The sequence below is a fragment of the Mizuhopecten yessoensis genome, unplaced genomic scaffold (assembly GCF_002113885.1).
Source record: "Mizuhopecten yessoensis strain PY_sf001 unplaced genomic scaffold, ASM211388v2 scaffold1375, whole genome shotgun sequence".
Lineage (NCBI taxonomy): Eukaryota > Metazoa > Mollusca > Bivalvia > Pectinida > Pectinidae > Mizuhopecten > Mizuhopecten yessoensis.
The window spans coordinates 413,580-428,082 of NW_018404015.1; the positions used below are offsets into that span (position 1 = coordinate 413,580).

General features: G+C 36.7%; 1 protein-coding gene across 3 annotated transcripts in view; it reads left to right on the plus strand.

The window, feature by feature from the left end:
• The window catches only part of LOC110460425 (monocarboxylate transporter 9-like), a 29,401-nt gene extending 15,284 nt beyond the window's left edge, over window positions 1–14,117 (plus strand). For 2 of the 3 annotated variants that reach the window (XM_021513304.1, XM_021513319.1), the window contains exons 2-7: window positions 4,772–5,103; window positions 6,092–6,235; window positions 6,937–7,761; window positions 11,261–11,530; window positions 12,585–12,710; window positions 13,428–14,117. In XM_021513304.1, the coding sequence (XP_021368979.1) occupies window positions 4,809–5,103; window positions 6,092–6,235; window positions 6,937–7,761; window positions 11,261–11,530; window positions 12,585–12,710; window positions 13,428–13,603 (1,836 nt within the window). In that variant the 5' untranslated portion in view covers window positions 4,772–4,808 and the 3' untranslated portion in view covers window positions 13,604–14,117. Of the gene's footprint in view, window positions 1–3,131; window positions 3,273–4,771; window positions 5,104–6,091; window positions 6,236–6,936; window positions 7,762–11,260; window positions 11,531–12,584; window positions 12,711–13,427 lie in introns of those variants that run through there. The other variant, XM_021513314.1, reaches the window with a different exon arrangement.
• The last annotated feature ends 386 nt before the right edge of the window (window positions 14,118–14,503 follow it).

Below are 14,503 nucleotides of genomic sequence, written 5' to 3' on the forward strand. Positions count from 1 at the left end.
ATCCTTCTTGAATTTAGCTGGAGTTTTTGACTTTCTGATAGCAGTAATCCGAAGTACCATAAAACCGTAGCGAGTTGTCAACAGTATGTGACTCTCATTATGATAGAAACTAGTTTTTCTACAACAATTGAGAAACACGTTTGTTGTATTTATATTAATCACTCCTGTTGATGGAAGCGCGCAGGGCGTTTTAATTTGAGAGCAAACACGAGTACCTGGAGAAAACCCACATGGTCGGGCAGTTAACCCCATCCTTTTTCTCGTCCGATCAAGGAATCGAACCACGGCCGCGTTGACGAAAGACGAGTGCGCTGTCCGTTGCGCCACCAAACCAGCCTTCAGATTTGGTTAAACTTATAAAAATATAATCAAAACGATTATAGCATGACATACTGTATGTATGGGAAACACTCCATGTTTAAACGATTTTCGCTAGTATGATATAAAGACATTTACTAATATAAGATAGACCTCCAACAAATAAAGTAAGTAACGTGTCGTATTTCTGTCGGTTCTCAAAGCATGTGAAATACAAACGTACATTAATCGTTATTGTTGGCCCGGATGTTAGCGCGCTAGTGGTCTTAATTTGGGTAGAAACCAGAGTACCCGGAGAAAACCTTCGTGGTCTGGGAATTGCCCCATACCTTTTCACGTCCGATCGAGGAATCGACCCCAGCCACCATGGTGAAAGGCAAGTGTGCTATCTATTGCGCCACTCAGCCATACACTCGTTAGAATACATTATCCACCACGAGATTGCCTACCTTACAAACCATTTATATCAATATAAAATGGTTTCGGTTTCTTGAACAAACTTTATAAAACCGACTTGCATTAAAACAAACTGATAATAAATATTTGTTGATCGTGTTTAACATATATCTTGCTCTATATGGTGAGAAGAGAAAGCCTTGTAGGCTTTTCGTTGTTGTATCAAGGTAAAATTTGTATAAGTGATATAAAACCTGATATTTGTTTAAGCTGACAATACTTCATAAACTAACTTTACATTCCTGTGTGTATTTCAAATCATGACACCAACAAAATGAAAAGTGGCAAAATATTTTCTCATAAAATCTAATCTAGCGAAACGTTAAAATTCAACTCTGTTTAACTCCAGAGCCTGATTTTACTATGAATTTAACATTTATTTAATGATGATGAAATTATTTTATATTAAATCGTAAACATTGAGTATTATCAACACACGTAAGTATGATGGTAGTTTCACCGGGTTCGTTTTAATTAACCCTGATAAGTTAGTGCTATAGACGTATTTTTTTCCATCTAGGGACATAACATCTGTATTTAATGTTTTCGGGCCCCTTGATATCCGGGTTTTCCCTTGTTGCATAGATATTGTGCCCACAGTCTGTTAGTTAATGTAACCACAAGTTTAAATCATGACCAAGAAATGCAGACTGGTCGAAATATCCGATATCTTTTATTATTCTTTTTAAGGAGCTCTTGTTTTCAGAATTTGATATTGAGAAAATATTATTTGTGTTAAGAGTTCGACTGTGGAACATTTGGAAAACTTTCAGCTTGTCACCCCCTAGGGAGTGCAGAATAGCACGCGCTAAATTGTGACGTCATAAAAGGAGAATGGCGAACATTCAATCATGACTACTGTTGGTGGAGCTGTGACTGAAATAGTAGGACGGGGGAAAATTATCATCCCCTACCTTGAGGGTGAAATAGAGAAATCTCCCACTCTCGGGTGATTATTTGTTTGTCTAACACTCGGCAGAGTTTCGGAGAGGACAACCAAATAAATCAACCCTCGGGTTGGAGATTTCTATGTCACGACTTCAATGAAGGGGAAGATTCTATTTAATCTCCTGTAGTCGAGGTAAACAAGTGGTGTGTTTAACTGGTTAAAGGGTTGCGTCACTCTGCTTTGCATATATTTTAATTTCGTTAGAGTTGTATCCCTTGCAAGCATTTATTATAAATTGATTTGAAATTTTCTACATCACAAGTATAAAATACTAATAAGACCTAATCGGCGAACAAAAATATTCGAATAATAAATTGAGGCATGAATTGCAAAATCCTGTTACTACCAGATCAGGAACATCGGCTGTATTCGGCAGTTTTTAACTGCAGATGCATGCAAGATTTTGGTGCATTCACTTGTTACCTCTCGGTTGGATTATGGTAACGCCCTGCTCTGTGGTATATCTGACAAACTAACTAGTCGTCTGCAGAGGGTCCAGAACACTGCAGCACGGCTAGTAACTCGTACTCGAAAGAGAGAGCACATCACACCTGCGCTTTATTCGTTGCACTGGTTACCTGTACGATACAGGTCGCAGTACAAAATNACTGTATCAGCCGTCACGATCACTGCGGTCGGAGTCAGAATCTTTGATGTGTGTCCCAAAATCTCGTACTGTCACCTACGGAAACAGATGCTTTGGAAGGGTTTCGGCTTCGTTGTGGAATAGCCTACCATCTGCAATTAAAAAGTCCAATACCCTGGCAAAGTTCAAGAGGGACATCAAAACTCACCTCTTCACGTCTGCATTTTAGAATCTTTGCAAAGACGTTATGTAAATACCACCCTTTTTTTGTTCAACTATGTGCACATTGCTTGCTTAAATGTATAAAAGTGATTGCAAGCCTTTGGTATGTTTTTCGTTTTCACAATTATAACCATTACTATTATCCATATGTTGTAAAGCGGTTTAGAGTAATTTTACAAATTATATAGGGCGCTATATAAATGTTGTATATTATTATTATTATTTAATAATCCGTTCCCTCAGCCGGCATCTGGCAGGTAATGACTTTTATCAAAAGTACACGATACCTTTTCTGAATACGGTCAATAAAGTACCTGAATACCATCCATGCGAATCCATTACCATTGTCAGTAACTTCACACTAAAAAAGCTACTTAGAAATGAAAACACCAGTTATCAATTAATCATTTCATTTTGATGAGAAAAAACATAAACGGTTGATTGATTTCAGATCAATAAACACATTTCTCCACCCACAACATCACGTGAATATAATTATCGATCAGTTTACCTGTTTGAACACGACATACATACCAATAGATACATGAATGTATGCGGTGTATGATTTTACAGAAAGCAAACTCTCGTTTAATAATGTAGCCGGGTTTTGGATATGTGTGTAACTCGACTTTATAGGAGTGTGTGTTCCTGTCACCTAGCTGTTTTGCGGGTATTTAGGTCCAATTTAATACTGGGGATGTTTCAGGCTTGACTGTGTGGACAAAGAATTGCTATGTAGATGTAAGTATGTCTTTATAGATGTAAGTATATATAACACGATCTTAAATCGACAGACGGTTGACTGGTTAAATAAACGAAAGGGTGAATGATCGCGCTACCATAACATTGAAAAGCAAAAACATGTTTTTGCGATTCAACTGGTAGATAAGTACACATGTAAATGAATGAATGAAAACGAACAATCGAACGAACGAACAAATGAACGATAAATGAATGATAAATGAACGAAAGAATGATAAATGAATGAATAAATGAACGAACCCATGAATTAAACGAACGAACAAATGAGTGAATGCTTACTATCTTGAATAGATTATTTTGAATAATAGGAAATGTATTTCTTTCAACTTTAATAATTATTAAAATATCACTGATTTATGATGTGTGGATAAGATACGTATCTAGGGAGCATTGAGATATAAGTACTCCTGGTCCAGGAGACATTTCATAGTTTACGGTTCCAAACAAAGCGAGATTTACGCTCCGTCATTATACATGTACATATTAAAGCTTCCAGTCATTCTAGTAGCACTATAATTGTGTATGATGATGTACTAAATGAAATACGGGTCCAAATGAAATCAATCATCAGTAATGTATGTAAGTCCTAAACGTATCAAACAAAAAATCGATAAGATTGGATATGCATGTACTACAAGGGATCGTATCGCTTTGATAGTATACGGAAGCCTGCTAATGGCATTTGGCATGGACCGAATTGTTACAAGATGGATAATGCTCATAACAACTTGGAATCTCGTAATTACGACTTCCAAGACATTCCTAATAGTCTAGATAGATGAATCCAAATTACGTTATCATAATGATTTGGAATCTCGTAAGATAGCTTAATCACAATGACGATTCGGGATCTCGTTATTACGACTTATAATCTCGGATTTAATAAGAAGCTTATTTCTAATTTCGACGACGAACATTGACCGGATCTCAACACTCCGTTCTCTCCACTCAGAGATAAATCTCTAAACAGAGTTGTCTTTCCTTATATTTTCATAAATATCTGAAAAAATATTATCGGCAATTATCGGCAATTTCGTCTTTGTAAGATTTGTAACACAAGACAGAATGGAGCACAATTATTTTTCCATTGTACTTACAACTCTTACTTTAAGATATTGTTTGTTTTCATTTCGAAAAAAACCCCAAAAAAACACAAATCAATAGTTGACAGTGAAAACTTATGAAATACATTCTGAAACCTGACCTAATGAGTTAAAATTGTTGCGCACCATTGGTCCCTTCACAAAAAAGCTTGAACTGAGGATGAACTTGCAACATGCTTCCTAATCTTGTTACATCCCCCAATTATCAGTTCAGACTTTTATAGCAATTTCGATTACACAAATAGGGGTTAGAATTTCAGTGAACATTCTTCAAAAGTTGATGTTTGGATTAAAGGATTTTGTATTTCAGTCTCCTATGCACAAATAGCAAAATAAGTTATCGTAATTGACCAGGTAACATCCCACTTTTTTCAGGAAATGGTGAAAGATTATCTAAACCAAAATCACTAAAATGGAACAGGAAAAAGAGAAAGTAATCAACAATGCAGACGATTCTGGGGTATCAGGGATGTCGTCTTCCGGTTCCGGTTCCGGTTCCGACTCACTACCTGAAGCGGAAATGCTTGCGCCAGATGGAGGCTGGGGCTGGGTGGTCTGTTTCGGAAGTTTCATTACTAACTTTGTACTTGATGGGACTATGTTTTCTTTTGGAGTGCTGCTGATTGATCTGTTAGAGTTTTTCGGCGAAACAAAATCAAAGACTTCCTGGGTCGGGTCGGCTCTTGTAGGAATGAGTATGATGATGGGTAGGTATATGGGTTATCTCCTGGTAATGGTAACATTGTAAAAAAAATATGCCTGTCCAAAATATTGTTGTTATAAATTTCAATGTTCAAATTGATTTACATTCACTACTATTTGGACTCAGAAAGGTCGCCGTAGACAAAGATACTGAACTATTTAGGTATGTCCAAAATAAGGTTAAGAAATTTAAGTTTTCTAAAATTTGTAATAATTGAATTTGACTTAAAATTTTGAATTTAGAACCTTAAAGATACTGTGTTTCTAATACCGTTCAATATTTGAGAAGTAAAACACATACAACAGGAATTCATTTAAACAACGGTTTCTTCAATTCAGTTTTTGAGATTATGAACCAGAGATCAAACTTGTTTTCACAATGTTTACATCGTCTCACGATGTTGCCGAGTCGTCCAAGAATATAACAAAATCTAAACTTGATATTGTGCAAGTCATCTATAGAGTTATACACAGTGTACGGATAAATAACGTATAGGACAGGATGTTGTTGACAATAGTGCTATTTATTTCGAATATCTCTGTTTTTATTTATCTTATTTACTTAATTTTTGGACGACTCAGCAGAAAGTGCGTCATAAGTTTTATCACAATCAGCCATAAACATTTTAACAAACTTCACATGTAACTATTAGCAACTACAGCAACAAAGCATGGCCATATTCCCACCATGCTTGGCCTTTCCGATAAAGGTACTTGAGGCATTTACTGACAATGATAACAAATTTTAAATACCATAATGATGTCTTCTCGTTAACGTCATCATTATTATGACGTCATAATGGCAGATTTGAAAACCTATTGGCTTTCCCACATACAATATAAAGATAAATATATTGAACTGCTTTGTGTATCATGGTAATTATATATGCCGACTTTAACTTAAAAAAAAACCCAGCATGACTTTGAATGCTAACTAAAGGTAGTTCAATGCTTGCCATTATCTTATTTTGCTTTTTGTGTGTGACGTCACAGGACCGCTCGTGAGCCTGCTGTTACGGAAACTATCGATCAGAGCCGTGACGATTATGGGAGCTTTCGTCGCCTCAATTGGTTTCATCATTTCCATTTTCTCCCCAAACATCGAACTTCTAATAATCACCTACGGCGTCATAGGTGGTACGTATGACGTCATAATAAGTTTGACGGGGGCATTTTTGATTTGTGTTTTGACCGCTACGTTTATGCATATTAGAATATGTATTTCAAGAATGGAAAACTATTTTTGGCATATTTCATTAACTATAAAATACAGTTAATCAAAAGGGTTTTTTAAGTAACGTCATCAGAGCTTGATTGTATTTGTGGTATTAAGATAACAAATCCAAGAAAACGAAGAACAATACATCTAAGTATCACATAACTGACTTTACTATGTCATACGGCCATACCATAAATACGTGTAATAAAACCTAAAGGTGCTGCGATTGGTCAAAATCGTTGGAACATATCCCTCCGCCACTATAAGCACTGCTTTTATTAAATATATCGCATTTACTGTTATTTAAATGAATTATAAATGTTTATATTGTCATTATTATTTTCAATGCATTTAAAATAATTGAATATTAAAAATAAAACTAGAACTACTTTCAATACGTGAACGACAATGCTATGCTCGGAGTACTTTGGTTTTCACTTTTATAGAGTCAGCTGATAACACAGAATGTTGTTTGTAGTTTTTTTCTTCAAATTATGAATGTAATTTGATGAATAGAATCTTATATTCGTGTCCATGGACAATCATGTAAGATCCTCCATATAGAGAACATGATCATCGATTTAACTATTTTATAAATATATTTTATTTCTTCTTTCAGGTATCGGTTTTTGTATGATGTTTTTTCCTGCCATTATTGTTGTTGGACTTTACTTCGATAGGAAGCGCGCCCTGGCGACAGGAATCGCAACTAGCGGTTCCGGTTTGGGAACGTTTGCCTACGCTTATCTGACAGACGCCCTACTTTCCACATATGGATGGAGAGGTACCGTTCTCATTTTGGCGGGAATTTTATTACACGTGCTTGTTTGTGGGATGATATTTCGGCCTTTGTTACCAAGAAACAGAGTAAATTCTCCCAGGAAAGACTACTGTAAATATAAAACGCCATCTAGGGAGTTATCAGATTACCCAGATGTCATTGAAAACATCTTGGACCGGAAGTGTAGGTTGAGTAGTGATTATATCGGTAAGGACGGACCAGAAACGAAAGAATACACTATATGCAGCGTACCATTAGGCTTAGATAAACTTGATACGTTAGTTCTTAGCAGGAATTCTGACATCATCATTCCAACCGACGAAAATCTCCAACGAAAATCACGTCAATTTACAAGCGCAATTGACTTAACACGGCGACACGGTGACGTCACGCCACCTATGACGTCAGCTCAAATAATAAACCTACGACTGCTGAAACCGATGAAAAGAAAAGATGTATTCTATAGTGGAAGTATTCAACATATACCGGAAGTTCAATCTGCGCGAGATTTTAAATCTGCAATGGTGACGCTGACCAAAGACGACGATGAAACTAGGTCACTGCGACCTTGTTTCGGAATCGACAAAAATGATGTTTTCTGCTTGGAACTGCTGAAGGATCCCACATTCCTACTGTTAATGATTTGTATGACAACGTGGACGGGTAAGATTGATATCATTGATGTTAAATCTTAAAACGCAGGAATATATTCGGTTATCTAATTTTTTTTTGTCCGCTATTTTCTATATCAGTATTAATTCACCCTTTGTTTACTCAGTCGTAACCATTGTACATCTAGTATCGTTGCTTGACTGTATACCATAACAATGCCAATATCTTTCAGAAAGAAAGTCCTGTTTTCATTTACGGTTCGTTTCCAAATGTCGTAAGTTAGCAAGTATATGTATTTCATTGAAAAAAACTATCCGATATTTCAAAAACAAAGGTTATATGAAAAATAATAAAAAAATAAAAATAAAAAAAATAAGGAGAAATACCCTTTAAATTTTAAAATTTTACATTGGGGGGTATACAAACTGTTCTGAAATGACCGCATATATAAATATCAATTCCGAAATTAGTTCAATTCAGAGAGAAATACTCAAAAAAATCAGCCTACAATTCGAGATGTGTGAGCTTTCTTGCCTCACGTTTTAGTAAAAAAGATTGATACGAACGCGCCTCGGTGATAATTTTTACGTTACAGTGCAGTAGTACAGTACTCTAGGGCGGTTTCTTCTATGTCTTCTATCAATGAACAAAACAATTATCTGCTGTACCTATTGCAAAGGGTGGTCGGTGGTGCAGTGGATAGCGCACTTGCCTTACACAAAGGCGGCCGGGGTTCGATTCTCCGATCGGACGTGAAAATGTAGTGGGTCACCTGCCCGACAACGTTGGTTTTCTCCGGGTACTCCGGTTTCCTCCCACACAAAGACACCCCCCGCGCGCTAACATCCGGGCCAACAAGAGTGATTAATATAAGTTGAATAACTTGTTTCATAATTATTGTAAAATAAATAAAGTTTATTATACCTATTGCAATACGTGTCAATTTTCGTATTCAACAATATTTCTATTATCGGCAGTGTCTACTGTGGTACCATCCTCATATGACCTTTGATATGAAGACGCTAAACCCCAAACAAATAAACTACGGGACTAAAACAGCGAGAACAATTACTAAATGCAGATTATACTAAACGCCATTTCATATTGTGTTGCCAACGACATTTGGGTATTTGCCGACAAAATTTACTGTTCCGTAGCTGTAACTAACCTTGTTTCCAATTAATTCAAATTCTTATTTGTCAAATATATGTAAACATCATGTTCTACAGTAAAGGGAAAACCAGCTCAGGTAGTAATACAGATAGAACACTGAGCCAGTTTATCGCCATCCTCGATATCCAGGGGTTTCGCTCACTTACGCTCTCTGCATGTCATGTCATAGCAAAATTAAAGGCACGAACATAGCTGTTTAATTGGTCTACAGTGTTGCTATTATATATTCCAGGGATGTAGAGAGAGTTAGTGAGCGTTTCGGAACCCCTGCATTTCGAGGATGGTTTATCGCTTGATTTGCTTGATATCCATTTTTCTGAGAATGTTCCCGAATTTTTGTGACCACACCGAATCAGCTGGGCACTTGGAATTTTATATTTTAGTTTGATAACATATAGTTTTGCACAGTCGCAATTTTCATTTCAGCTGTTGCTTGGTAACTGGAAAGACGCAAAAGCGAGAAACCAGGGTCACGTGATCTTATCGTTCTCCAGCCACGTAAATTAACGGGGTATGGAATGTAGGGACCATACATCAAGTAGGGGAGATAACTCAGATATTTACATTTGACTTTTTAAAATGATCAGATATTGTTTGTAAACACTGTAGAATGTATCTATTGTGTATTTCTTTACAAATCATTTATTTTATATGAACAATTACGCCTAGATATGTATTTATGTTTCAACTTTATTTTCAGTAAAAAAAAGGTTCCTATGTGTTTTCGGTGATTTAAAAGACTTAAAAGCGTTGATATTTATTTTTTGATATAACGTTATTTTTATCTTTCTGTAACTACCACTGATGTGAGAAAATTTTGAAAGCAAGTGCTGGAATAATAAAAAAAATGTTTCGCATTTAATCTGGGTCTATTACAAGGAGTCGTATTAAGTCAAATAATTGTTATGTTTATTTTGTAAGCCCTTTCAACAAAAACAGTAAAACATTTAGTGAGAATATACCACGTTGGTATTTATTGTTTACTTGGACGTAAGGTAACCCATTAAAATCCCTGAATTTGAAAGTATACCAGTCCTTTTACCGTACAAATGGAACAGCGGGAACCCGTCCTTAATTCTAAAAATGATATATTTGTAGCGCCCGACTCAATCATTGTAACTGCATTATTCTGTTTATAAAATTTTCTTAAATAAGGAAACAAGAAGAATAATAATAGGGTTTTTTTTAGGTTTTTTTTAATAAGTATTGCGTTTACTATGTTTATTATTATCTACAACTGATCATGAATGGCTCAGTATTCGGGAAACCTGCACGCGATTCTATTTATAACGATAGCCTTAATTTAAAATTCATCTGCCTTCATCCATTTGTCCTAACTTTAGTACAACACGTTTGTGTTTTGATTTTCTGTCATGTATTCAATCTCACGTAAACGTTGCCTTTCTGATTAATTTCCTTTTTTTTTCATTATTATCATCACCAGTTTTAAGTCATTTAACGTAGTGTTTTAAAATTCATTAAAATATCGTAAACAAATTTCCAGGTTTTCAATGTTTTAATTGAACCAATAACGCAAAAATTCATGGTGTCAAATTTGTTGAAAACAGTGATTATGTAAATATTTAATTGCATATATCTAAGTCAGGCGTTCATCAAATTTTCTTATTTTATCGAGGTGTTGCTTTTTTTAAATGGACACGATAACTCCCAAAGTTTGGTATTGATCGTTTGAATATATATGTTGAATATTTATTACATAACTAGATAGAATTATAAAATTTTATTAATAATCCCACAGATCTTTTTCGTACCGACAGTATTTTTGTTATTTTGGATATAATTCTTGTTGGTTTGATAGGTGATTTAGTTCGTCAGTGCGACAGTTGTGATGAGATGACCAGGGGTCAAATCCTAGTCGGTTATTTCCATCGTTCTTAACCTGCAAAAGTCCGATTTCAGACTAAGATTTAGAATTGGTCAAACAAGTAATTTTCAAAAACATGTTTCACTACTGATGCAGCACGTGAGTTTCCTTGTTTTATGTTTCCATGCGTCGAATCCATTTTATTGAAAAATACCATCAACAAATATCAGACGGATCGGCGTAGGCTATACCTCCAAGCTGAAATCTTTGTCTTACTGATCCTAATTTGAAACTTTGCTCAAGAAATCATGATTCGAAAATATCTGCAGACTAGTTGTAGTTTATTTGGTACATGTTGTATAAATTGTCATGTTTCTTGTCCAAATTTCCGATTTCTATCTCTGTAACGTAAGTGTTTATAGATTGTATTATTTTTATTAACAAATCAATTGTTTAGACTTAGTTAAGCTAAGGACTTATATAACATCTAATCTAATTCCGTGGTTAAGCGTTCATATATTCGAAAGTAATGTCAATGTCGATTTTTTCCAGCTCAAATTGTCTCCCTTACCTACCTCCCGGATATGGCTTTTTCGAAAGGACTTCCCAGAAGCCAATGCGCCTTTTTGATTTCCATTGTTGGTATCACTAACATCATCGGGAGACTTGTTTCCGGTTTTATCACTGACTGTCTCCACGTGAAAAGTATCCACATTTACGCATGCGCACTATTCGTGGCGGCAGTTGTCAACTTCCTGTTGCCTTTCTGCAATAGTTTCTACCTCTTTGCGATATGCGCTGGGCTATTTGGCTTCTGTATGGGTAAGTTATACGCCGACGGTATACTCGATACTCTAGGGGTTATGTCCACTTTCGCTCTCTGCACCTATAGAATATGTCATAGAAAAATTGAAGGCTCAGTGTGCACCATCTTGTTGATGGGACAAAAAGACTAGTTCAATCATATGATGAACATCGGGGCCCCGTGACGGTAAAAATTGACAGGCTTTGAGTCGGATGTCGCTCATTTGTATTCTTCGAAGGACAGGTATCAGCCTAGGGTTTATTTTACCCGAGACCAATCAAACAACTATCTTCGTGCCTTCAATTTTGCTATGACATATTCCAGGGTTGCAGAGAGCGAAAGTGAGCGTAACTCCTGGAGTATCGAGGGTTGGGTTGCAGAGAGCGAAAGTAAGCGTAACCCCTGGGGTATCGAAGATTGGGTTGCAGAGAGCGAAAGTAAGCGTAACCCCTGGAGTATCGAGGGTTGGGTTGCAGAGAGCGAAAGTAAGCTTTACCCCTGGGGTATCGAGGGTTTGGTTGCAGAGAGCGAAAGTAAGCGTAACCCATGGGGTATCGAGGGTCGGGTTGCAGAGAGCTAAAGGAAGTGTAACCCCTGGGGTATCGAGGGTTGGGTTGCAGGGAGCAATATGTTTGAAAGTTTTTGTTATAGCAAGGATTTGCATGTAAGTTTATAATACTTTTAGGAAACGAAACCGTCGTTACCTTTCACATTGATACATTAACTACTTTAACCGGTTGTTATTTTTTTTGAAAAAGAAAGATTTGAACAAATCTACCATATTTGTGTTGTAGTATCCGACATCACGTGTTTATATAATTAAAACGTACACGTGCACGTTTACGCTGTTCCATTCAGTGTAAAAGCATTAAAAGTATAACCTCACTAACTGTTCTAGTAATTCTACGTTTGTTAGGTTTCAAGGATCCCTGTACCACTGGAAAACAAAAACAGAAAAAAACTAAGTATACGAAATCTCAGACTGGCATATTCCTGTTCTGATGCATTTTTCCGTGGCAACAAATTATTCTTGATTTGTCTGATTTATCCTTTTTACATTCTATCTTTCAGCGTCCTCCGTCTCTCTCCGGACAATCGTTCTGGCTGACCATCTGGGGATCGACAAACTGACCCGGTCATTTGGACTGATCGCTTTGTTCCAGGGAATCGGTTTCATCATCAATCCACCATTAGCAGGTAGGTCACGTGATATATAGAGTGTGTCCTGACAAGCAAGAGTTATTTCCCTTACCTAAGTAAAACAATAACGCGCTTCATTTCCTGATGTGGCAGGTTTTTTTTATTGCATATATGATTACGGTTGCCTTCCAGCTTCACGTCTGCTTTAAATTTCCCTTTAAACATTTTATGAATAAGTGAATGGCCAATAAAATATATTACCTGTAAGTGAGCGAGATCGGGTTATTTCAGTCGAGGGCTAAGATTCTGAAACAAAATCCCAACCGAGGTGTAAGCCGAGGTCGGGATGATACAGAATCCTAAGCCGAGGTAGATTATGAAATCCATGTCCATTGATTTATAGAGCTTGAAGATCCCCGTACCACTGTCAAAATCTGTAATTGCGAATTGGAAACTTCCCCCAGGCATGACTATAGTAACAGTGTTTAGAGTGTAACATTCAGCGGGGCTAGATGGAGATTCGAACCCTGGACTTCAGACTGTGTTACTATCGCTCCAACGAACTGATCATGAGCTACCTGGTCATCGGAAGTGTCATTGTCCAACTCTTTGGCAGTTTCGTATATCCTAACGGAAGTTAAAGGGAGGTTACTGTAGACAATGTATACGCCACAGTGCTGTGGGACATGAATCCCCGAGGAAGCATGCTACTTTACATTGTATCACTACATGATTATGTACTGACAACCGCTCCTTGATGTTTTCTATCTGCAGGCTTCCTGTTCGACCAGACACAATCTTACGTCTACCCATTTGCCTTGACTGGTTGTATGTACCTAGTATCCGGAGGGGCTTGCGTGCCTTTACTGCGCAAGCGCAATACGACTTCTCGAAATATTGATATCCACGTGACAGCGCCGGAATCCTCCAACGAATCTGTGATAGACTGAAACGACTACACGTGAACCGTTTTAATTCTAAGGGGAGATAATTCACCGACACCGTCCATGGCATAATAGTATAATATTACACAAATCACAACCACAGTCCACGTAGAATCTGATCACATTCCCATTGGTTCACGCTTGTCACGTGCTATATGAATAAATTCTGTGTCCTTTCAATAAGAGTGAACATCTATGAGTTTATTCATCAATGAATACATGACGTCGTTATTGTAGTGTCCGGTCTATAAGACTTTAATAACAAGTTTGATACTTTGAAGACAAAAGTTGAATTTTTAATTTTAACCGATAATCAGTATTCCTTTGTTATCACGTGGTCATTGATACCCTCTCGAGGACATATGTTTGTTATGACTACACTTTGTTCGAACACTTCAGTTATGAACAATAAACTATTTAGTTAACAGAACATCTTTGTTAAATTATTTGTGTATTGTGAATGCAATTTCAACAAGTATTCACACAATAGCTGAATCAATAAACAAGACGAAGCGATACTCCCAGAGAGTATGTTCTGTCTGAACTAGTCTCGTTCAACCAGACGCTTGATCACTTGTAATTCTCTGTTCGGCGTAGCATGCGCAGACAACAAGAGTCTGGTTGAACGTGACTACGTCTGAACGTGAAATAGCCATCGCATCGTGTAGAAAAATATGTGAGAAGAATGACCATTAGCTATTGACGAAATGAACGATATCAAGTGAATAGAAACTATATTTCTTTATTTGTACAAATGCAATTTATTTTTTACATAGAAAAGCGAGACTTAATAGCTATACAAACCTTAAGGGTACATCTGCGTTAAACAAATTTACACCAGTGAAGGTCCGCGAAGAAGAGTTCCACATGATTTTATCTGCGGGTTTTTTCACCGAATATTCTCCC